General features: G+C 31.2%; 2 protein-coding genes across 2 annotated transcripts; both read right to left on the reverse strand.

The window, feature by feature from the left end:
- Nucleotides 1–238: 238 nt before the first annotated feature.
- LOC135954286 (uncharacterized) lies at nt 239–1919 on the reverse strand. Its single transcript, XM_065504390.1, has 3 exons — nt 1761–1919; nt 1289–1681; nt 239–1210 (listed from the first exon to the last, which is right to left on the reverse strand). The coding sequence occupies exons 1-3, from the start codon at nt 1891–1893 to the stop codon at nt 297–299; spliced, it is 1440 nt and encodes a 479-aa protein (XP_065360462.1). The 5' UTR covers nt 1894–1919; the 3' UTR covers nt 239–296.
- A 550-nt stretch (nt 1920–2469) lies between these two features.
- Nucleotides 2470–3613, reverse strand: LOC135954301 (uncharacterized). Its single transcript, XM_065504412.1, has 2 exons — nt 3402–3613; nt 2470–3332 (listed from the first exon to the last, which is right to left on the reverse strand). Exons 1-2 carry the CDS (start codon nt 3544–3546, stop codon nt 2530–2532), a joined length of 948 nt encoding a protein of 315 aa, XP_065360484.1. The 5' UTR covers nt 3547–3613; the 3' UTR covers nt 2470–2529.
- Nucleotides 3614–22929: the final 19316 nt, after the last annotated feature.

The following is a 22929-nucleotide window of genomic DNA, read 5'->3' on the forward strand; positions in this document are numbered from 1 at the left end:
ACATACATATAACAGAGTACTCTGTTCTTTTTGTGAAATATTAAATAACAAAAATTAAAATTATGAATTTTACATCCATTTCGAACAATTTTATGAGATTTCCTTTCAAATTATAAATTGCTAGGGAACTGAAGTCCTTATTAAAAAATGTGTTTCTGATTTTTTCCTCATGCAACACATCAAAATTGTTACACTTTAATATATGTATGTATGTACAACTCCCAAATAAAAACAAGAATTTATTTTATTTAAAAAAAAAAAATATTTATTGTTAAAAAATTTCCATTGAATTTCCATTAATCAGATGTAATATTGAACATCTCATCGGACATTTTTACACGAAATTTTATGTTTTGCGACTCAGTCAACTTTTTCATTTGCGGCAAAAGACTGACCAAGAACTTATAGTCGGAATCACCGACATGAATCATATCATTGGATGTTTTTCCATCCAAACGGGCGGATTTAATTAAGTTGTGCTCCTTTTCTTCGAGATCTTTCAACTTCGCCTGGTCGTAAGATCTTTTAGTATACTTCCCACCTGTAGACGATGGTTTATCATCAGCTGACCCTTGGGTTTGAGGAGATTTTTGTATGCTTACAAATTCTTGACTGTCAGTGTCATCATCTTCATCGTCGGGTAAATAAATTTCTGGCTTCAGATCGAGCTCAGGTTCCATCTTAATATTGTCCATTTTATGCGATTCTTTGCTATACATTTGACTGACAGTGTCTTCGTCCAGTAGATCAAGCCCAGGTTTCTCTTCAATAACCTCCAATAAATTCGCCTGATTGTTAGATCGTTTAGAGTAGTTCCCACCTGCTGGCGATGGTTTATCATCTGCTAACTCGAGGTTTTGTGGCGAAGTTGGTTCGCTTAAAAATTCTATGCTATGCATTTGGCTGTCATCATCATCTCCATCGTCGGGTAAATAAACTTCTGGCTCTAGATCGACCTCAGATTCCACCTTTATATTATTCAAATTATGAAATTTGGAAAATTGGTCCGAGTCATCACTGTCATTTACATGTGAACTTGTAATGTCCTTCAGAAATAGCATGTCTTTAAAATATGCCCACTTACTGATATACTCATTATTGGGATCATATAAACCTTTCAACTTATCTTCTTTGATGCATAACTCTATACGCTTCTTTCTTTCCCGAAATTCAAGACATAATTTGTTCCAGATTTGCTTGCATGTGTCAACTGTAATTGTAAGAAATTATTTAAAATATATTTAATATCAAGTATAACTTGGAATTTAGATAGATTTGAATTACCTACCATCTGATTCCATACTGACAGCCAGATCTTTCCACACATCTGGCACAGATAAACAGGATTTATGTTCTTTGCTTTGAGTATCCCACAGTGCAGGTCTCTTTCGTATTTCAGCGATTAACTTAAATTCGTCCATGGCGTTGGACATTTCTAGCTCATCTAAACTATTGTTCTCATCCATATTATGAGATTTGGCAACTTGGTCTGAATCATTATCGTCACTTTTGTTGTCATTAATAAATCTCATTGGTTTATAATAAATCCACTGACATAGATACTCATTGTTAGGATCATATGTACCATTCAACTTATCTTTTTCGATGCGTAACTCTATCTTCTTAACTACATCTCGATTATTAGTACGTAAATTTTTCCAGATACGACTGCAATCTTTAACTGTAATTGTATAAAATGTTTAAAAATATAATTAGTGTCAAATACAACAGAACTTGGATTACAGATCAAACTGTACTACCATCTGATCCCATAGCGACAGCCACATCTTTCCACGCTGCTTGAATAGTTTTTTTGGATTTTCTTTCTTCACATCGATTATCCCATAGTGCAGGTCTTTTTCGTATTTCAGCGATTAACTTAAATTTGTCCATTGCGTTTGACACTTTTCGCTCAACTAAACTATAGTTTCGTTAAAATGTTGTATTAAATATCTGCTAACATCATCACAACGCAACAACACAAACCAACAATGTTCAACAAAATACCATCTCATTGCTCTCTCTCTCTCAGTCTAGCAGTGTATTCAGGTATGTGTGTGTTTAAGTTATTCGTTATTTTTGGCTGCAGAGATGGATATTTGGAATTACTTTAGTATTTATTAGAATTAATTTAATAAAACTGTGATATTTTTTGTAATTATTTATTGAAACTTTTTTTAATACATTGATGTTGAGATTTTAAATGTATAGTAGGTACCTGAACAAATGAAGGTTTTTCTGAGATAGAGAAATAACATAAATTCAAATTAAACAGCAAAAAAATATGTTCGTTATGAAATTCACACCATAGGTGAGGACTGTTTTTTGGAACATTTTACCATCAAAAAGCCATTTTCGTGAAAATCAAAGATAGAGTGTTTTGAATATAGTCCCTCGATTTATTTTTCATTTTAAGTTAAAATACATACGTACGTATATATATTTATAGTCATTTATTATTGAAATATGCAAGTATGTCTTAAAAACTAATATTAACAAAATAAAATTAAATTTCTTACACAAATTAAGCTATGAATGATTATTAGACTTTGAATGATTATTGTGCGATGAGGAAACAGATATTGTAACGTTTGCCATAGATTGCGACATAATATTCAAAACTACATCGGTAATTTTTGCACGAAACTGTAAGTTTTGCAAATCGCTCATCTTTTTCATTTGCGGCAAAAAACTAACCAAGAAATTATAGTCGGAATCGCCAACATGACCCAAATCATTGGTACGTGTTATATCCAAACGTGTGGATTTCATTAAGTTTTGCTCCTCCTTTTCGAGATCTTCCAAGAAATGCACCTGATCATAAGAGCGTTTAGTACATTTACAATGTGTAGACGTTGGTCTATCCTTCTGTGCTTGATGTTGCTTTTGTGGTGAATTTTGTCCGGGTATTGATTGAGGGGATTTATTTCTTTGTATTTGTTCGGCTTCCCTTAATAGTTGTTCACTATACATTTGAGTTTTATTGTCATCATCTTCGTCGTCCAACAAATACACATCTGTGTCCATTTCAGCATCTGGTTCCAATTTAATACTTTCCACATTATGAAATTGTGCAAATTGATCAGAGTCATTGTCGTCATTATAATTGTCATTAGAAGATAAATTTGGATTTTCATTAACTCTACTGCGACGTGGCCTTTTGGAGTCCTCAATAAATTTCATGGCTTCAAAGAAAGCCCACTTACTACTATATTCAGCGTTGGTATCATATGAGCCCTTTAACAGATCTCTTTCGATGCGTAACTCAATACGTTTAACTTCTGCCCGATAAGCATCCCTTAAATTTTTCCATTTACGCTTGCATTCATCAACTGTAATTTTAAAAAAATTTGTATATTTAGTAATAAATATAATTTGGAATTTAGATCAGATTTTATTACCATCTGTTCCCATAATCTGAGCCACATCTCTCCACATTTCTGGGGCATATACGCGTGATTTATGCTCGATGCTTTGAAAATCCCACAATACTGGTCTCTGCCGAATTTCAGCGATTAACTTTAATCTGTCCATGGCGTTTGACATTTCTCGCGCAACTAAACTATAGTTTCGTTAAAATGTTATATTAAATACCAACAAACAACTTCAAAACACAACAATACTAAACGAAAACACATACTCAACAAAAGCGAAATGTGTGAAATAAAATTCCTGAGCATTACTCTCTCTTTCTCTATCTAGCTGTTTTCTATCAAGTATTTGTGAATGTGTGTATTCAAATTATTTGTTGTTTTTAGAGGACAGTGTCAGAGCTGGATGGTTGGTATTTATTTAATATTTATTAAGAATGTAAATAAAAAATTTAAGTATATTTAAAAATGTATATTTTATTCAACTATTTATACTTAAACAAATCCAATCCCTTTAAGGAAATATAATTATTTTCTTAATTATAGTAAATCGATATTGAAATGGGCTAAATAGAATTAGAAATATTAAATATATACATATATTAGGGTGGTTTCATTTGTATTGTAAATAATGACGGAGTAGCCACTTTTATGAAAAAAAAAATAAAATTTTCGAATATATATTCACCGTTTAAGGAATTTCGGTGTTAAAGTGAAAACAATGTCAAAAGTTATCAAACCATTGATTAAGAGACATTTCGTTATAAGTTCCAAATTTTATAACGATATCTTATTCCGTTAGAATTTGAAATTTTTTTCCACGAAAAATCACTAAATCATGAAATTACAGCTTTTTATGGTCAATGTTATTCTAAAAAGTTGATTGGATAATTTTTTTCTCTTTATTTTTTTAATCCTTTAGTGATATATCTACGCTTCAGGAAGCTTTTAAACCTTGCCTTCTCTTGAAATATTTAACGTTTCTTGAAATTCGGATAAGAACTGAATTTTTGTTGATTTTTTTTTTTTAAATTGTGAGCAAATTTGGGAACCGCCCACTAGCCCCCATTTTACCTAAGAGCCCATATAAATACAAATCAAAAGTTTTTATATGTTATGTTGATAATGCTTCAAAAGAGTTGTTCAAAAATATTTGCGATTTTCAACTGAAAATTATAAAACAATTAATATTCCTCACAAGTCTGTTCAAATTCATTGAAATTTGCATGCATTGTGGTATTAAAAACAATTAAAGTTTAAAGACAAGTGCTGTCAAACTCAACAAGAGCTTGTAAAATTCATTGGGAGCTACTCAAGCAGCAATTCAAAACATTTGCGAGCAGCAGGGAAATTGTGTACCATACGAATTGAAGCCGAGATACCTTGAAAGACGATTTTGCATGTCCGAAATGCGGCTTCAACGATATAAAATAATTTTTGCACCGAATTGCGATGAAAAATGGATCCATTGTGATAATCCGAAGCGTAACAGATCGTATGTAAAGCCCCGCCAAACAGCCGAATCGACACCGAAGCTAAATATCCATGACGTTTAGGTAATGCTCTGTATTTGGTGGGAGCAAAATGGTTATATCTGTTATGAGCTGCTGACATCTGACCAGACCATCTCAGGGAAACTGTACCGAACGCAACTGATTCGTTTGAAGCAAAAAGCATTTGCGAAAAACTCCCAGAATATGTGGCCAGATATGTTAAAAACTATTTACAATGAAGTGTTTGGGAAGTTTTGCCTCTCTGAGATGCGCTTCACTTTGGAACAGAGTATCCGATATTGGATTGACTCGTTCATGGCCTTAAAAGATGAGCAGGTCTTTTGGCTTGGAATCCATATGTTGCCAGAAAGATGGGAAAAGGTCATATCTAACAATGACCAATGCTTGAAAAAACTATGAAAATATCTCTAATAGTTTTTCCGTACCTGCGGTTTAAATTTTGAAATTTTCGAGAAAAACCAATTATTTGCCCATTTCTTGGCGAATGAGCTCTATTTCCTTACTGTTATGAATTTTAAGTAAAACCTGTTCAGAATATTATAGTCCAGATAATTCTAAATATACTCTGAAAGCTTTACTTAAATTGGAAAACGATAGACCTTAAATCTTGTAGGTCAAATGTCAATTTTTTCAATATTTGGAATTTTCTAATTTAAAGATATAGAAATGTTATTTATTTTTGGGCCGATTTTGATGAAACTTAAAAAAAATATAACATAAACTCTAGTATTTATAATAACAGCACAAGAATGGAAATTAATCCTTAATGGCACTTGGGGTTAAAATGACCCGAAACTTTTAAAATCATAATTATACCCTATACCACCATAGTGTGGAGGGTATTATGCGTTTGTGCAGATGTTTGTAACGCCCAAAAATATTAGTCTAACACCCACCTTAAAGTATACCGAGCGACTTAGAATCACTTTCTGAGTCGATTAAGCGATGTCCGTCCGTCCGTCCGTCTGGTCGGCTGGCTGTCCATGTAAACCTTGTGCGCAGAGTACAGGTCGCAATTTTGAAGATATTTCGATCAAATTTGGTACATATTATTTTTTCGGCTCAAGGACCAAGCCTATTGAAACTGGCTGAAATCGGTCCACTATTTCACCTAGCCCCCATACAAATGTCCTCCCGAAATTGGACTTTATCGGTCATAAATGTTTAATTTATATATGTATCTCCACAAATTCCGCTCCAAATAAGTTTTATATACACAAAATTCATGTCACCAAATTTTGTTACGATCGGTCCATAATTAATTAGTCATAGCTCCCATATAGACCCGCTTCCGAAAATCACTTTAACGTGCATAAATCGCTTAAAAATGTTGGTAAACACACATAGACATAAATCACACGACCTAATTTCATGATGATCGGTTCATAATTGGTCATAGCCCCCATATAACCCCACTTCCGAAAATCACTCAAAAATATAAATTATTGAAATTTTAAAAGTAACATTTTTTTGCTCTTTTACTTAGTGTAGGGTATTATATGGTCGGGCTTGACCGACCATACTTTCTTACTTGTTTTTTATGGTTTTAGTAGTTTGGGGTCATTTTAACCCCAAGTGCTATATAGGGTTAATTTTAATTTGTCTGCTGTTTTTTGTAAATACTAGGCTTTGTGTTATATTTTTGTTAAGTTTCATCAAAATCGGTCCAAAAATATCCTACATTTCGATATCTTTCCAAGAGAAATTCCAAATATTGAAAAAATTGACATTTGACCCTCAGGATTTAAGTGTTAACGTTTTGCGATTTTAGTAAAACTTTCAGACTATATTTAGAACTGAGCCTGGACTATAATATTCTGAATAGCTTTTACTTAAAAATCATAACAGTAAGAAAATTCGGCTCATTCGCCAAAAAATTGGCAAATAATTGCGTTTTCTTGAAAATTTCAAAATTTAAACCGCAGTTACGGAAAAACTATAAGAGATATTTTCATAATTTTTTCATATTTTTATTCCCTATTATATTCTCAATAAATCCCAATGAAATGATAAAAAAATTCTGAAATTTGTTTAACAAAATTTTTTAAAAATTTGAAAATGGAGTTTTGAAACTGACCAAATAAGGTTTGGTCATACCTGCGTCAAAATTTTTACAAAAACTGAAAAAAATTCATTGTTTCCATTTGTAAATGCATCTCAAAACTTCAGAGGGCTTGCGGCTCGGCACGTCTTAACCCCAACCGATATACCTTAAATTTTTTCAGGTTGATTTTTTTACTAATGTTCACCAAACTGGGGGCTGAGAATGGCCAAAATCCAACTTTCGTTTATTAAAGGCCACCCTAATGTACGTACAGTATTGGCCATAACTAAAGCACCCCCTCAATAGATTTTTTTCAAAAGATAATTTTTTTGATAAAAAATGTTTTTTTGAATTCTGATTTGTATATATTTTATTAACTTATATTGTTAATGTTCATATAATATTCATTTAGTAAAAGATAATTTTATAAACAATTAATTTAAAATGATAAATCATATAAAAACACAAAACGCATCGGACAAAACAAAAGCACCCCCTTATTAGATGTTTAAAAATTTGACTACGTTACTGTATATTTGCATTGTGAATTGACGGGACTGACAACGAATGGATTTAAAAATTCCAAAAGATAAAAATAATGGAAGGCGTACTGTGTAAAATTTAAGTTTTATACAGTTTATTGTTAAAAAAAAACAATGACAAGGAACAAGTACTCCAGTGAATTTAAAATTAAAGTTATTGAAGACTGGAAGACGGCTTATCACTACATGAATTGAATAAAAAATATTCAATTAACAGATCAGTTATTTTTTAAGACTGGCCGCATATCACCGGTGTACTCTGCAGGTCGTTCGTGTAAAACCACACGATATGATGATTCCTTGATCAAAAGAGCAAGTCAAGTAAGTAAGAACAATTTTAAGATTATGCGTTAGCGAAAGAACAATCCGTAGAAGAGTAGTAGAAGCCCGTTTATTCAGCTGATGACCAGCAAAAAAACCATTTCCATCAGCTAAGAGCAAGAAAGCTAGACTGAAGTTTACCAAAGCCCACATCGACTGGAGTATCCTAAAAGGGAAGACAGTACTGTTCCCTGACCAATCCAAATACAACTTAAAAAGTTCCGCTGGAATAAGGCGTGTACGCAAACCAAAAGGAGAAAGACTGAATCCTAAGTATTGCAAAGGAACAATTAAACATGGAGGAGGCAATGTAATGGTCTGGGGTTGCTTTTCTGGTCAAGGATTTGGGCCAAATCATAAAATTTATGGGATTATGGATCGGTTCATGTACCGTGATGTATTGAAAGCTGTAATGGTGCCTTATGCCAGTGAAGGGATGCCAATTATAGGGAGCTTCCAACAGGATAACGATCCTAAGCACACCTCCAAAGTTTGTAAGACTTGGCTTCAGAGCAATAACATTCAAGTTCTTCATTGGCCTGGTCAATCTCCCTATCTTAATCCTATTGAGAACTTGTGGTACATTATTAATATGAAAATAAATAGTGAAAATTGCTGAAATAAAGATCGTCAATTTTCACGATTTATTTCATGCCGTTAAAATAGCCTGGGATGGAATAGCGAAAAACGCCATAAAAACATAATATCTTCTATGCTAAGAGATGTTCTTGTGCCATCCAAAACAAAGGATTTGCAACAAAAAATTAACTAAAATTGTTTTTTATAGTATATCCTTGAAGGGGTGCTTTAGTTTTGTCCGTTTCATTTTCTACCTTAAAATATTTTTTGATTTTAAGTTACCTCTTATAGAAAAGTTAACTTTGAAAGTATTTGTTTATCAATAGATATTTAAAACTTTGTTTTTATACAAAAAATACCCCCTCAGTGTATTTTTTTCATATGGCTTTAGTTATGGCCAATACTGTAAGTTTTTTAAAGGTTGAAGTAGCAAATGCACAAAAACTATTATAAACCGCAATTAAATTTAAAGTCTCTATTTTCAGGAACAAGAAAAATAGTAGATTTCCATCGTGGTATTAATGTTTTTAAGTTAATTATGACGTTAAACTGATTTTCTTATGAGCCTTAGATGGGCCCTAAAGGCAATTATGAACCGATCATAATAAAATTTGTTAAAATGATTCAGATTTATATAAAACACGTTCATGTTGTATTTCATTATGAGCATAATGTTTTTAAGTTAAATGTGAACGTTAAAGTGAATTTCTGAAACGGACTTTATATGAGCACTAGGGTCAAATGTAGTCCGATTTTCACCAAACTGTACAGCATGATTTCTGGGTACACAAAACTGATCCTTATTAAAATTTTATCATGATTGTTTTATAATTAACACCTTTCGATAGAAATTTATATGGGGGCTAGGCGAAATCATGGACCGATTTCAATCAAAATCTATTGAGATCATCCTTGGGCTTAATTAATTCTATTACTATCAAACAAATCCAGACTTTAACTCAAAAACACTTGTAATAAGTTTGGACAAGTTTTCTGGTAAAATGCCCCAGTGTGCGGAAAAATTAAATACAACTTGACAGCTTACAGCACGGTACAGAACAGAAAAGTTACATAACGCAAATACTATAATAATAGAGCCTTTATCCATTGCGTTGAACAATTCTCGCTCAACTAAACTGTAGCTAGTTTCGTTAAATTATGTATATTAAATTTCCATGTACAAACAATTTTAAAGCACAACAACACAAAACGAAAATACACCACAAAAGCGAAATGTGTATAAAAGAGAACAATAAAAAAAATACTGTATGTTTTCTCTCAGTACATCTGTACTTATTTATTGTAGTTATTAGCTGGTAGTATCAGGGCTGGATGTTTGGTATTTAGTGGTTGTTTAGGCAACGTATTTCAGTTTGATTTTGAAAGGCTTCATAATGTTGTTTTACTTATATTCATTCCTCTTTCAAAAAATCTTTGATTTAACAAACATCATATCGCTGGCTTAACATGCAAAGGCCCTAAGTCCCCTTTTTTAGAAACTGATATTTTAATGCAGTAATGTAAAATATGTAAAAATACATTGATTACAATGAAAAAAATTGGAGTTATCTCGATTTTTGTTGCTGTTTTGTAGTGATGAGCAAAAGCGCTTAGTCCAATTTATCACAAGAAAAAGCTTAAGTCCCTATAAAAAGTACAGTTTAACCATTTCAGTCAAATTGTTCAATGACATGTATTAAAACAAGAAAAAATGGTCTGTCAAGCCCAACTATTTAATACCTTACACTAAGTAAATGAGCAAAATTATTTTTCTTTTAAAATTTAAAAAAAGTTATTTTCGGAAGAGGGTCTTATTAGGGAGCTATGACTAATTATGGACCGATCGCCATCAAAGTTATTTGCATTGAATTTTATGTGTATATATTAGAGTGCTCTAAAAAAATAAAATTGCGAATTTTGAACGACCCCCTCTAGAATGGTTCTATATATTGTAGAAACACGTTGTGTAAAATATTAAGATGATATGATAACGCTAACTGGTGCCGCAACGACGCTGAAGTTTTGAGGTGCATTTACAAGGGGAAAAAATGCAATTTTTTCAGTTTTTGTAAAAATGTTGGCATTAAATAATTACTTTTGCAATTTAATTTAAACGAATCGAAATGTACACGTAATTGTCGTTCTAATAAGATATAAAAGACAAAAATTGGTTGACAAATTTTAAAGTTATTAAAAATTCGCCAGGCCATTGACGTCTCTCAGGCCACTAGAACAAAAAATGTAGAAACAAAATTAACATATTTTGATAAATATTAAAATAAAAGTACATTTTTACTTAAAATATATCCATATTTACATGTATATGAGTTTTTGTCTTCGTGGGATACCGTTAACCTATTCGCAGGTATGACCAAAAAAATTTAATTTCTTTAAATGCAGTTTCAAAACTCCAATTTCAAATTTTTAAAAATTTTGTTAAACAAATTTCAAAATTGTTTGATCATCACATTGGGATTTATTGAGAACATAATAGGGAATAAAAATATGAAAAAAGTATGAAAATACCTCCTATAGTTTTTCCGTACCTGTGATTTAAATTTTGAGATTTTCAATAGTGAATTTCAATAGTGCTGATCAAAAATTGTTTTTTTTATAGGAAACAAACTTTAAAATATTGTATTGTGTATTAGAAAATAGTAAGTTTTACTATTTTACTTACTAAGTACTATTAGAAAAACTAAGCCACTTTGAAAAATGTTCACATGTTTGTTCAATTTTGACCACACATTTTTAAAAGGACAAAATATTTTATTTATACCTGATTTTTGCTTTAATAACGTATTTAATATTTTATTGAGGATTTTTGAATAATAAAATTGATTTTAACCCTTTAGTGCACTTTTGATTTATTAGATTTAAGTAAAAATGTACTTTTATTATAATATTTATCAAAATATGTTAATTTTGTTGCTACATTTCTTGTTCTAGTGGCCTGAGACACGTAAATGGCCTGGCGATTTTTTAATAACTTTAAAATTTTTCAACCAATTTTTGTCTTTTATATCTTATTAGAACGACAATTACGTGTACATTTCGATTCTTTTAAATTAAATTGCAAAAGTAATTATTTAATGCCAAATTTTTAACAAAAACTGAAAAAATTGCATTTTTTCCCCTTGTAAATGCACCTCAAAACTTCAGCGTCGTTGCGGCACCAGTTAGCGTTATCCTATCATCCTAATATTTTACACAACGAGTTTCTAAAATACATAGAACCATTCTAGAGGGGGGGACGGCCTGTACCTAGAAAATTTTTTTCTAGGTATGTGTATTAACATACCAACATTATTAAGATATTTATGGTCGTTAAAGTGATTTTGGGAAGCGGGCCCTATATGGGAGCTATGACTAATTATACACCGATCGGCATGAAATTAGGTGACATGATTTCCATATATTTCGGGAGGACATTTGTATGGAAGCTAGGGGAAATAATGGACCGATTTCAGTTAGTTTCAATCCTTGGGCCTAAAAAAGTGTATATACCACATTTTATAGAAATGTCTTCAAAATTAATCGACTCATAAAGTGATTCTGAGTCTATCGGTATAATATATATAATAAAATAAAATGGGTGTTAGACTATTATTTTTGGGCGTTACAAACATCCACCGTACCGAATCTTATACACCCTTCACCAAATTGTACTTTAAAATACAATTTTTGAAAATTTAAAAAAATAAATTTCAAAATAGTTTTTTAAAATTTAAAAAAAAAATGTTTCCAAATTTTTTTTTCTAAATTGTTTTTTTTTTCAAGTTTTTTAAAATTATTAGTGAAAAACAAGTAGGAGAGCTATATTTGGCTGTGCCGAATCTTATATACCCTTTTTAAAAAAGTTTTTTCCAATTTTTTTTTTAATTTTTAAAAAATTAAAAAAAAAGAAAAATTTATGACAAAAAAAAAATTTTTTTGATGAAAAAAAAAATCGGGTTAAAATATATTTTTCTTGATTTTGACCCATTGTAGGTCCAACTTACTATATATAGCCTTATATACATCGTTGCAATGGACTTTGAAATTTCTGGATTTCTTAATAATCCAGATATAAAAACTAGTAAATAAGAAATGAAAGACAAGTTCTAAGAAAAATACCTAAGTTCATAAAAAAATACAAACTAAGCAATAGAAAAAGCTCTAAGTCCAAAAAAACCTTTTATCTCGGCAAATACTTGTTTTATCATTTTGTTTTTACGCACATAGAAAACAATGTAAAATACAAACAAAATTGCGTTTACAGAATTCAAAAATATTTACGCAAAACAAAGTTTGAATGAGAAGAGACAAATTCTGTAAAATTTTAAAATATGGACTTAGAGCCTTTGCATGTTAAGCCAGCGATATTATTCTTTACAAAAACAAAAACAAGTACCAAACAGGGCTGTCAGATGTGGGGATTTCTCGCCAAACGTGGCGATTTGTAATTGCCTTCGGCGACCAAAATTTCCAATTAGCGAAATGGCGATTTTTTGGCGTTTACTGACTAGTTGTCGATTTATTTGGCGATTTTGAAGAAATGCTTAAACTGTTACCAGAAAATAGAACTCTTTTTAAAGTATATAATGAATTTTCAATATTGAAATGAAATGGAAATTTTAGGTGGTTCAAAATTCATTAACTTTATTTTTCAATCCAAAAGTATCTGCTGGGGAATATTAATAGCAATCAATTGGACTCAGACCTTTAAAGGTGAAATTCCAATAAAATTTGTTAGATTTTTGGCCACAAGTTTACAATTATTGAGATGCAGGTGCAACATTTCACTTAAAAGACTTATCATTTTGATGGTTCTTAATATGTTAATTTTACCAACCAGCAACGCTTGCGTATAAATGGTATTTTCTATTATGACTTATACCAAAACTCGCTTACGTAATAAAATTCAATATGAACTTTTAGATTCATTTATAAGAATAATAAGTTATATGAATGTTAATAATTTTTTTTGCAATTCATTTCAGCCTACATAAAATTAGTATATAAGTATGTATTTTACAATAAAAAACTCCAAAAAATTATTTTGGCGATATTTGGCGATTTTTCGTATAGCTTTTGGCGATGGAGGTAAAAACAAATCTGACAACCCTGGTACCAAAGTATATTTGCTCACTCTCTCTCTGTTTTAGCGATATAATTATTTTGGGTTGTTTTTTGATAGCGTTTACCAAAACTTAACGAAGCGATATAAGAAGCTCTTTTTTATCGTTCCAAAGAAACAAAACTCTCTCTTGTATAAATACACGTGTGAATAAATACGAACGTTTGTTTGATGAGATAATAATTGTTTTTTTTTAGTGCTGGCATGTGCGAAAATAAAGTATAAAGTAGACGATAAAATAAATTAAACTACAGAATTGTTAATACATACATACAATCTGTTTTGGACATTGTATTGTTGTTGTTATTTATGTTTTGAAATTTTTAATTTTATTGTGCGTTGCTTTGTTGTTTGGTTCGAAAACAAAAATTTACGATTAGTGATGCCAACTACATGTAAATTGTTTTTAAATAAGCTATAGTACTATTACTTGTTTATTTTAATTTTGTAGAAAAAAAAACTTAAAAATACAAAAAATTATTGAAGACTATTAAAGTTTTAAACTACTAATGAAGCTCTACATATTGTAGCTTTATTGAAGCCAAATTCATGACCGATTAGAACCTATGATTGTAACTACATTATAACTTACTACTGCAGCAAATATAATTTTTATAATTTACAAATTGAGGGAAAATTTGATCTTCAGACAAATTTTGTGGGTTTACATATAACCTTAAATTAAGCATTGTTGAGGATTCTTTAGAACCTATGTCTGAAGGGAAATATAGGCTTTACTATAATCTTAAATTGAAGTTTATACAAATGTTCTGACCTTCTCTAGCACGGAAATGAAACAAGACTTCTTAAAGGAATATATATTTTGAACTGTAGGATTGGACATGTTTCAGTTTCTTCTTTCTAAATCGACTTAAACTTAAAATCAGTTTATATTCAAATAATTTACTGGCTTATAAGTGCATAATGTTGCGAAAAAACGAGTTTTTATCCGTAACTCAAGATTTCGACTTTTTAAGCTTCTTTAGAACGTATGATTGAAGCAAATTGGGGCTTCATTATAAACTACAATTAATGTCTAATTAGAACCAGCAATTCAGATAAATTTAAGCTTCTTTAGAATTTATGACTGAAGCATAATAAGAACCTGCAATTCATGCAAATTTAAGCTTCTCTAGACCTCACGATTATAGCTAATTGGAGCTTCATTATAACCTATGATGGAATCGCGTACTTATAACCTTCATTTCAGATAAATTTAAGCGTATTTTGAACGTATGATTGAAGCAAATTGGAGCTTCGTTATAATCTACAATCGATGCCTAATTAAAACCTTCAATTCAGGCAAATTTAAGGGTCTTTTGAAAGTACGATTGAAGCAAATTGGGGCTTCATTATAACCTACGATTAAAGATTAAAAATAACCTTCGACTCAAGCAAATTGTGGCTTTATGGGTGTATGACTTAAAAATGCGGGTTTTTTTAGCTTTTATTTTGAAACATTTGTACAATATAAATTTATTCAAAGTATTCGACATTGTTAGTTATGACCTCTACCCGTCTTTCTAGCAAAATATGGATTCCGAGCCAAAAGAATTGCTCATCTTTTGAGGCCAAGAACGAATCAAGCCAATATCGGATACTTAGTTACACAGTGAAACGTATCCCAGCATCGATCGAAACAAATAGTAGTCGGACGGACACGTTCTAAGGCAAAACTTCCCAATCATTTCTTTTTAAATAGTTTTTAATATTCTGGGCGTTTTAATCGCTTCAAACGAAACGCCTGCGTTCGTTATAGGTTCCACTTGATGATCTGGTTAGATTTCAGCAGCTCATAATATATAAGACCCTTTTGATCCCACCAAATATAGAACATTACCTAAGCGCCATGTATATTTGGATTTGGTTTCGATACGGCTTGTTGGCCGGGCTTTACATACGATCTCTTACGCTTCTGGTTATTGTAATAGATCGATTTTTTATCACAAGTTTTTTTTATCATAATTCGGTGCAAAAATTATGTTATTTTATAGCATCAAGCATTATTTAGGAGATGAAAATTCGTCTTGCAAGTTTTCTCGGCTTCAATTTGTATGTAACCCAATTTCCTTGCTTTTCGAGGAATCCTGCTGCTGGCAATGATTTCATGGAGTAATGTCTCCAAATCTTGGTAATCATACTGTTTGTGCAATCTTTCTCTTCTAAACCGAACAAATAAGCCAACTGAAAATTGGGGTTCCATTATAACCTACAATTGAAGAAGAATTGAGTGTTCATAGTAAACTGGTGGTAGAACATTCGATAACCTACCATTGAACAATAATTAGTACCGTCGATTAAGGTTAATTGAAGCTTAGCTAAACCTTATTATGAACGTTTTGATGAAGCTAAATGGAAATTTGAGGCTTTAGTAGAAAATTTAAATGGAAGCTTCATTACAAGTAAAGGTAATAATAAATTAAGGCTTAATTAGAAGTCTAAATTGAGTCATTATCAGAAGCTAGTTGAGGCTTCGTTAAAATCTAAGATTGAAACTAAATCGAAGATTCATTCAAATAATACTAGGGTGATCAATTCTTCGACATTTTTTAGAAACCGGTTTTCGATTTCTTCGAAAAATTGCAATTTAATATAAACCGGTTTCGGTTTTTTTATAATAACCGGTTAACCGGTTTTTTGGAAAAATATTAAAACGCCTAGAAATAAGAAGAAACAATTTTTTATTTATTAAAATAATAGTGATTAAAACAATTTTGATTATTTCTTTTATCCTTCACAAGGTCTTCGGTTCAAATTTGATCCATTTTGATATTAATATTTAATATTTTCTAAATGTGAATGGTTGATATTTTTTATATTTTATAAATTTTATTTAATTTCAAATGTCAACAACTACGTTATGTTTTTAGAAAAACAAATTGGCAAAAAATATCTATAAACTTGTTTGGACTTAAGGTCTTTTGTTACGCACAATTAAGTTACATTTTTTTAGAGCTTTGGTAGCACTACAATATATCTTTGGTATCACTAATATATATCAGTCTCTTTTTATCATACTTGCTGAACATTATACTCGAACTACTGTTTATTAGGGTGACCCTTAATAAACGAATGTTGGATTTTGGCCATTCTCACCCTCCAGTTTGGTGAACATTAGTAAAAAAATCATCCTGAAAAAATTTTAGGTAAATCGGTTGGAGATAAGACGTGCCGCAAGCCTTCTGAAGTTTTGAGATGCATTTACAAGGGGAAAAATGCATTTTTATCAGTTTTTGTAAAAATGTTGCCATTAAAAAATTACTTTTGTAATTTAATTTAAAAGAATCGAAATGTGTACGTAATTGTCGTTATAATGAGACATAAAAAACAGAAATCGGTCAAAAAATTTTAAAGTTATTAAAAATTCGCCAAGCCATTAACGTGTCTCAGGCCACTAGAACAAGAAATGTAGGAGCAAAATTAACATATTTTGATAAATATTAAAATAAAAGCTAATTTTTACTTAAAATATGTCCATATATACTTGTATATGAGTTTTTGTATTCGTAGGATACCGTTAACCTATTCTTAGGTATGAACAAACAAATAAATTTTTTTTAACGGCAGTTTCAAAACTCCATTTTAAAATTTTTAAAAATTTTGTTAAACAAATTTCAGAATTTTTTGATCATCTCATTGGGATTTATTAAGAATATAATAGGGAATAAAAATGTGAAAAAATTGTGAAAATATCTCTTATAGTTTTTCCGTACCTGCGATTTAAATTTTGAAATTTTCGAGAAAAACCAATTATTTGGCAATTTTTAGGCCAATGAGCTCTATTTCCTTACTCTTATGAATTTTAAGCAAAACTTAATTAGAATATTATAGTCCAGATAATTGTAAATATACTCTGAAACTTTTACTAAAATCGGAAAACGTTAACCCTTAAATCGTGAAGGTCAAAGGTCAAATTTTTCAATATTTGGAATTTCTCTTGAAAAGATTTCGAAATGATCGAAATGTTGTATGTTTTTGGGCCGATTTTGATGAAATTTAACAAAAATAGTATTTACAAAAACAGCAGAAAAATTAAAATTAACCCTATATAGCACTTGGTGTTAAAATGACCTTAAACTTCTAAAACCATAAAAAAATAATGATTTTAAAAGTTTGGGGTCATTTTAACCCCAAGTGCCATTAAACGTTAATTTCCATTCTTGTGCTGTTATTATAAACCCTAGAGTTTATTATATATATATATTATATTTTTGTTAAATTTCATCAAAATCGGCCCAAAAATATACAACATTTCGATCATTTCGAAATCTTTTCAAGAGAAATTCCAAATATTGAAAAATTTGACTTTTGACCTTCACGATTTAAGGGTTAACGTTTTCCGATTTTAGTAAAAGTTTCAGAGTATATTTACAATTATCTGGACTATAATATTCTAATTAAGTTTTGCTTAAAATTCATAAGAGTAAGGAAATAGAGCTCATTGGCCTAAAAATTGCCAAATAATTGGTTTTTCTCGAAAATTTCAAAATTTAAATCGCAGGTACGGAAAAACTATAAGAGATATTTTCACAATTTTTTCACATTTTTATTCCCTATTATATTCTTAATAAATCCCAATGAGATGATCAAAAAATTCTGAAATTTGTTTAACAAAATTTTTAAAAATTTGAAAATGGAGTTTTGAAACTGCCGTTAAAAAAAATTTATTTTTTTGTTCATACCTAGGAATAGGTTAACGGTATCCTACGAATACAAAAACTCATATACAAGTATATATGGACATATTTTAAGTAAAAATTAGCTTTTATTTTAATATTTATCAAAATATGTTAATTTTGCTCCTACATTTCTTGTTCTAGTGGCCTGAGACACGTTAATGGCTTGGCGAATTTTTAATAACTTTAACATTTTTTGACCGATTTCTGTTTTTTATGTCTCATTAGAACGACAATTACGTACACATTTCGATTCTTTTAAATTAAATTACAGAAGTAATTTTTTAATGGCAAAATTTTTACAAAAACTGAAAAAAATGCATTTCTTCCCCTTGTAAATGCATCTCAAAACTTCAGAGGGCTTGCGGCACGTCTTATCCCCAACCGATTTACCTAAAATTTTTTCAGGATGATTTTTTTACTAATGTTCACCAAACTGGAGGGTGAGAATGGCCAAAATCCAACTTTCGTTTATTAAGGGCCACCCTACTGTTTATACCCTACACCACCATAGTGGGTATTATGCGTTTGTGCAGATGTTTGTAACGCCCAAAAATATTAGTCTAACACCCACCTTAAAGTATACCGATCGACTTAGAATCACTTTCTGAGTCGATTGAACGATGTCCGTCCATCCGTCTGGCTGGTTGACTGGCTGTCCATGTAAACTTTGTGCGCAGAGTACAGGTCGCAATTTTGAAAATATTTCTATCAAATTTGGTACATATAATTTTTTCGGCCCAAGGACGAAGCCTATTGAAACTGGCTGAAATCGGTCCATTATTTCACCTAGCCCCCATACAAATGTCCTCTCGAAATTGGACTTTATCGGTCATAAATATTTAATTTATAAATGTATCTCCACAAATTTCGCTCCAAATAAGTTTCATATATTCAAAATTCATGTCACCAAATTTTGTTACGATCGGTCCATAATTAATCATAGGTCCCATGTAGATTCGCTTCCGAAAATCACTTAAACTTGCATAAATCTCCTAAAAATTTTGGTATATACACAAAATTCAACAGAAATAACTTTCATTAAGACATAAATTACACGACCTAATTTCAAGGTGATCGGTCCATAATTGGTCATAGCTCCCATATAAGGCCCACTTCCGAAAATCACTCAAAAATACAAATTATTGAAATTTTAAAAGATAAATGTTTTTGCTCTTTTACTTAGTGTAGGGTATTATATGATCGGGCTTGACCGACCATACTTTCTTACTTGTTTTTTTTGGATTTTGAATATTTTTTAAAGTTTTTAATACACTAAAACTCATAAAAACACACACCGGCTTTTCGAGGAGAAAAACCCGGTTTCTTCGATAATCGAAATGTGAGATTTTCAAAAAAACCAAAACCGACCTTACCAAAAAAACTGGTTATAACCGGTTATTAAAAACCGGGCCGATCATCCTAAATAATACCTAGAGAAAACAGATTCGTGATAGCAATCGAATTTGTTGTCAATCGAATGATTCAGTTGCACACATAGAATTTTTCGGTTCTATCAACAGAAAGTCAGTTGATAAAGAAGAATTTCGGTTGAAGCAATTAGCCTTTGGTTACCCCTTCCAAAATTTTATAGCCACAACTGAAAAATTCGGTCACTAAGGTAGAATCATTCGATTGGCAACAAATTCTGTTGCTATCACGAATCTGTTTTCTCTATATAGATTTAAACTGAATTGTGTATATATTACAATCTATAATTGAAGCTAAAATGCAGCTTTATTATAACCAGTAATGGAAACAGGGATTGAAGCTAAATTGAGGATCCTATGGAACCTTAAATAAGATCGTTGTTTATTTCTCAAACATTTCAGCATGTGTGCAGCAGCATACCGAAATAATGCGGAAATTGGAAAATCCCATTTTGACAGTGTGTTTGGAAAGCTGAATGTGTTTCTGAAACATTTTTTGTTCGGAACATTATTTTTTTTATTTTTGAGAGAGACTTCAAACTACATATAAAAAAAATAATGTTCCGAACAAAAAATGTTTCAGAAACACATGGGTGAATTCAGCTGAAGTGAAGTTAAAGTTTGACAGCTGATAGTTTAGGGTTAATACGTATAAATGGAGCATGAAAACAGATAACGAGTTTTAATATGGTTGAACTATATTTCAAAATTAATAAAAGTTTTTGTTTACGCCAAAAACAACACTAAGCGATTTTCCCCACTTCCCTGCAATTCCTATTTTCCCACAATATATATAAATGCAGAATGTTATATGTTGCAGTATACTTCCACTTGTCATTAAGTACTAAATTAATCGTAGAGTCGTAAATACTTCTTTTTGGGAGAGATACAAATCTAACTCTAACCTGTTCACATCGATGTGTTACTCCTACTTCTTCTACTTGGTAAGAATCCATCCTTCAAGCAATTGAATAAATAATTCGAAAATATCCTAATTATTTTGTTTTATTTCTTTCCCTTTTTCCATATTTATTTGTGCAATTGTTCTGAGTAACAAAATCTAAACGATTTTGTTTCGGCTCAGAGAGTTTGAACAACTTCCAATTCATCCAGCCCTTTCCCCCTTCACCCAGCTTTTCAGCTCAACAGTTTTAAAGCCATGATTCGTGTAATCTCTCTTTTCGTTGATCAAGTCAAAGGTCTATCTATGCCAACAAGTTCAAAACTACCATGTACTGAAGGAGTGTTAAATTTAATTTAGTATCAACAAAAGTGTCTTTTTTAGAATCCACCCAAGTATGTGACCTCATATGACAAATGAATTTATGAGACACAGTCACTCATAACTCTTCACCGATCTAAGCCGACATCAAAAATACATATGTAATTACGGGCATTACAATTTTCTAAACGCCGTTTTACATCGACTGCATGCCACACACAGACAGAATTCTTGAACATAAATATTTAGCAAAAAACTACTTTCCAATAAAATAACAAGAGCTGTTGATATTTCAGGACAGCAATTGCACTTGCACCAACCAGCCAAGTATGTATAACAGAAATGTACTATTTTATCATTTGAATTTATAAAATTTATTAACCATTCAACTGATAAACACAGTACCATGGCATGGAACAGAAAAAAATAAAAAATAACATAAGAAAAACAACAAACTAAACTATAAACAAACTGATAAAATTTCCATCAAAATATTTACTTGAACAATCATTGCAAAAAGACAAGGAAGATAACAGCCAGCCAGCCAGCAGACAGACAACCAGTTGGTCAAACAGCTATGTATCCAGCCAAACAAATGTCTATCGTTATATGCAGCCATCCAGCCAGTAGAGCTAGTAAAGCTGTGCCGCAATGTTTTGCCTGAAACGGTGCATGCCATGCACTTGTGTTGCATTTTAGTTAAATTAGTAGTAGAACCAGTGCAACAAGTGGCAGGCGACCAAACAACCAACCACTTGTATATTTGTGGCCGATCTAAACACACTATATATTTTAAAATCAATAGACAGATATAACAACAACAACATTTGTTTACTAACTGGGCTTCAAATAAAAGTTAGTCCAATTCCAAAGTCTGAAAAAAACGCATGCAATAATTTTAATTTACTTTTTGCCAACTTGCTAAATATTTATGTATAAATAAAAAACCAAACAAACACATGGACGAGAAAAATTCAAATTGAATTATTACCTTTTAAAGGCATATGTCGCAGTAGTATCCGGTTGTTGCAAAAGACCCACAAACAGTCTTGCCTGCTGCCTGCATTTAAACTCGCATCGAATTGGTATGAAAATTACTACCAAATAAGTAAAACATTTTATAGCTAGCTACGCACATTTATTTGGTTTTTTTTTTAAATTTTTATTTGGCGAGATGAAATATATTTATTTATTTTTCCCAAATATTTTTAATGTTTTCAAATATGGCCATCATTCATTTTGTATGTTGTTACGATTGCTGTTATTTGCATATTAGGGCACTTATTGCTAGGGAAAGTATCCCTAAAGATCTACTGGATGAAAGTGGATATAAATTATAGATATTTTAATTGTGAAAATGTTATTGAAAATGTTTCCCATCTTTCTGACAACATATGGATTCGAAGCCAAAAGAACTGCTCAACTTTTGAGGCCAAAAACGAATCAAGCCAATTTCGGATACTCTATTCTGAAGTAGTATCCCAGAGAGAGCGTTCTGCATTGATCGAAAAAAATAATATTTGGAAAGGGCAAGGTCTGGGTGAGGCAAAACTTCCTATTCTAAATAGATTTTAACAGGTATTGCAACATGTCTCCTATAGGAGACATGGTGGTGGAATATTACGGTTTATTGTCTGGCCTCATATTTTGAGCGTTCTTCGCCCAATGCTCGCATCAAACGAATCAGTTGAGTTTGCTACAGTTTCCATGTGATGGTCTGGTCAGATTTCAGTATCTCATAATAGATATGATCCTTTTGCTTCCACCAAATACAGAGGATTACCTTAGCATCATGGATATTTGGCTAGCGATCACAAACGATCTCTTACGCTTCGGGTTATCGTAATGGATCCATTTTTCATTGCAAGCAATGATTCGGTGCAAAAATTACTATTACTAATTCAGACATATAAAATCTTCTTTCAAGCTCTCTCAGCTTCAATTCGTATGCTACCTAATTTCCCTGATTTTGGATAAATCCTTTTGAAATTGCTGCCTGAGTAGCTCCCAATGATTTTGCAAGCTCTTGTGGAGCAATCTTCATGAAATAATGCCTCCAATTCTTCTTCTTCAAACTTTTTTAACTGGTTTGGGCGATCTTTGTCTTCCGT

This window comes from Calliphora vicina, chromosome 3, assembly GCF_958450345.1.
Source record: "Calliphora vicina chromosome 3, idCalVici1.1, whole genome shotgun sequence".
NCBI lineage: Eukaryota > Metazoa > Arthropoda > Insecta > Diptera > Calliphoridae > Calliphora > Calliphora vicina.

What these genes read in the sequence shown, in the direction of transcription:
- LOC135954286 (XM_065504390.1), bottom strand. Translation starts at nt 1,893, where the DNA reads ATGGACAAATTTAAGTTAATCGCTGAAATACGAAAAAGACCTGCACTA. An exon ending in TGTCGCTATGGGATCAGATG is followed by an intron (nt 1,682 to 1,760) that starts GTAGTACAGTTT and finishes ATACAATTACAG; the next exon opens with TTAAAGATTGCAGTCGTATC. An exon ending in TGTCAGTATGGAATCAGATG is followed by an intron (nt 1,211 to 1,288) that starts GTAGGTAATTCA and finishes TTACAATTACAG; the next exon opens with TTGACACATGCAAGCAAATC.
- LOC135954301 (XM_065504412.1), bottom strand. Translation starts at nt 3,546, where the DNA reads ATGTCAAACGCCATGGACAGATTAAAGTTAATCGCTGAAATTCGGCAG. An exon ending in TCAGATTATGGGAACAGATG is followed by an intron (nt 3,333 to 3,401) that starts GTAATAAAATCT and finishes TTAAAATTACAG; the next exon opens with TTGATGAATGCAAGCGTAAA.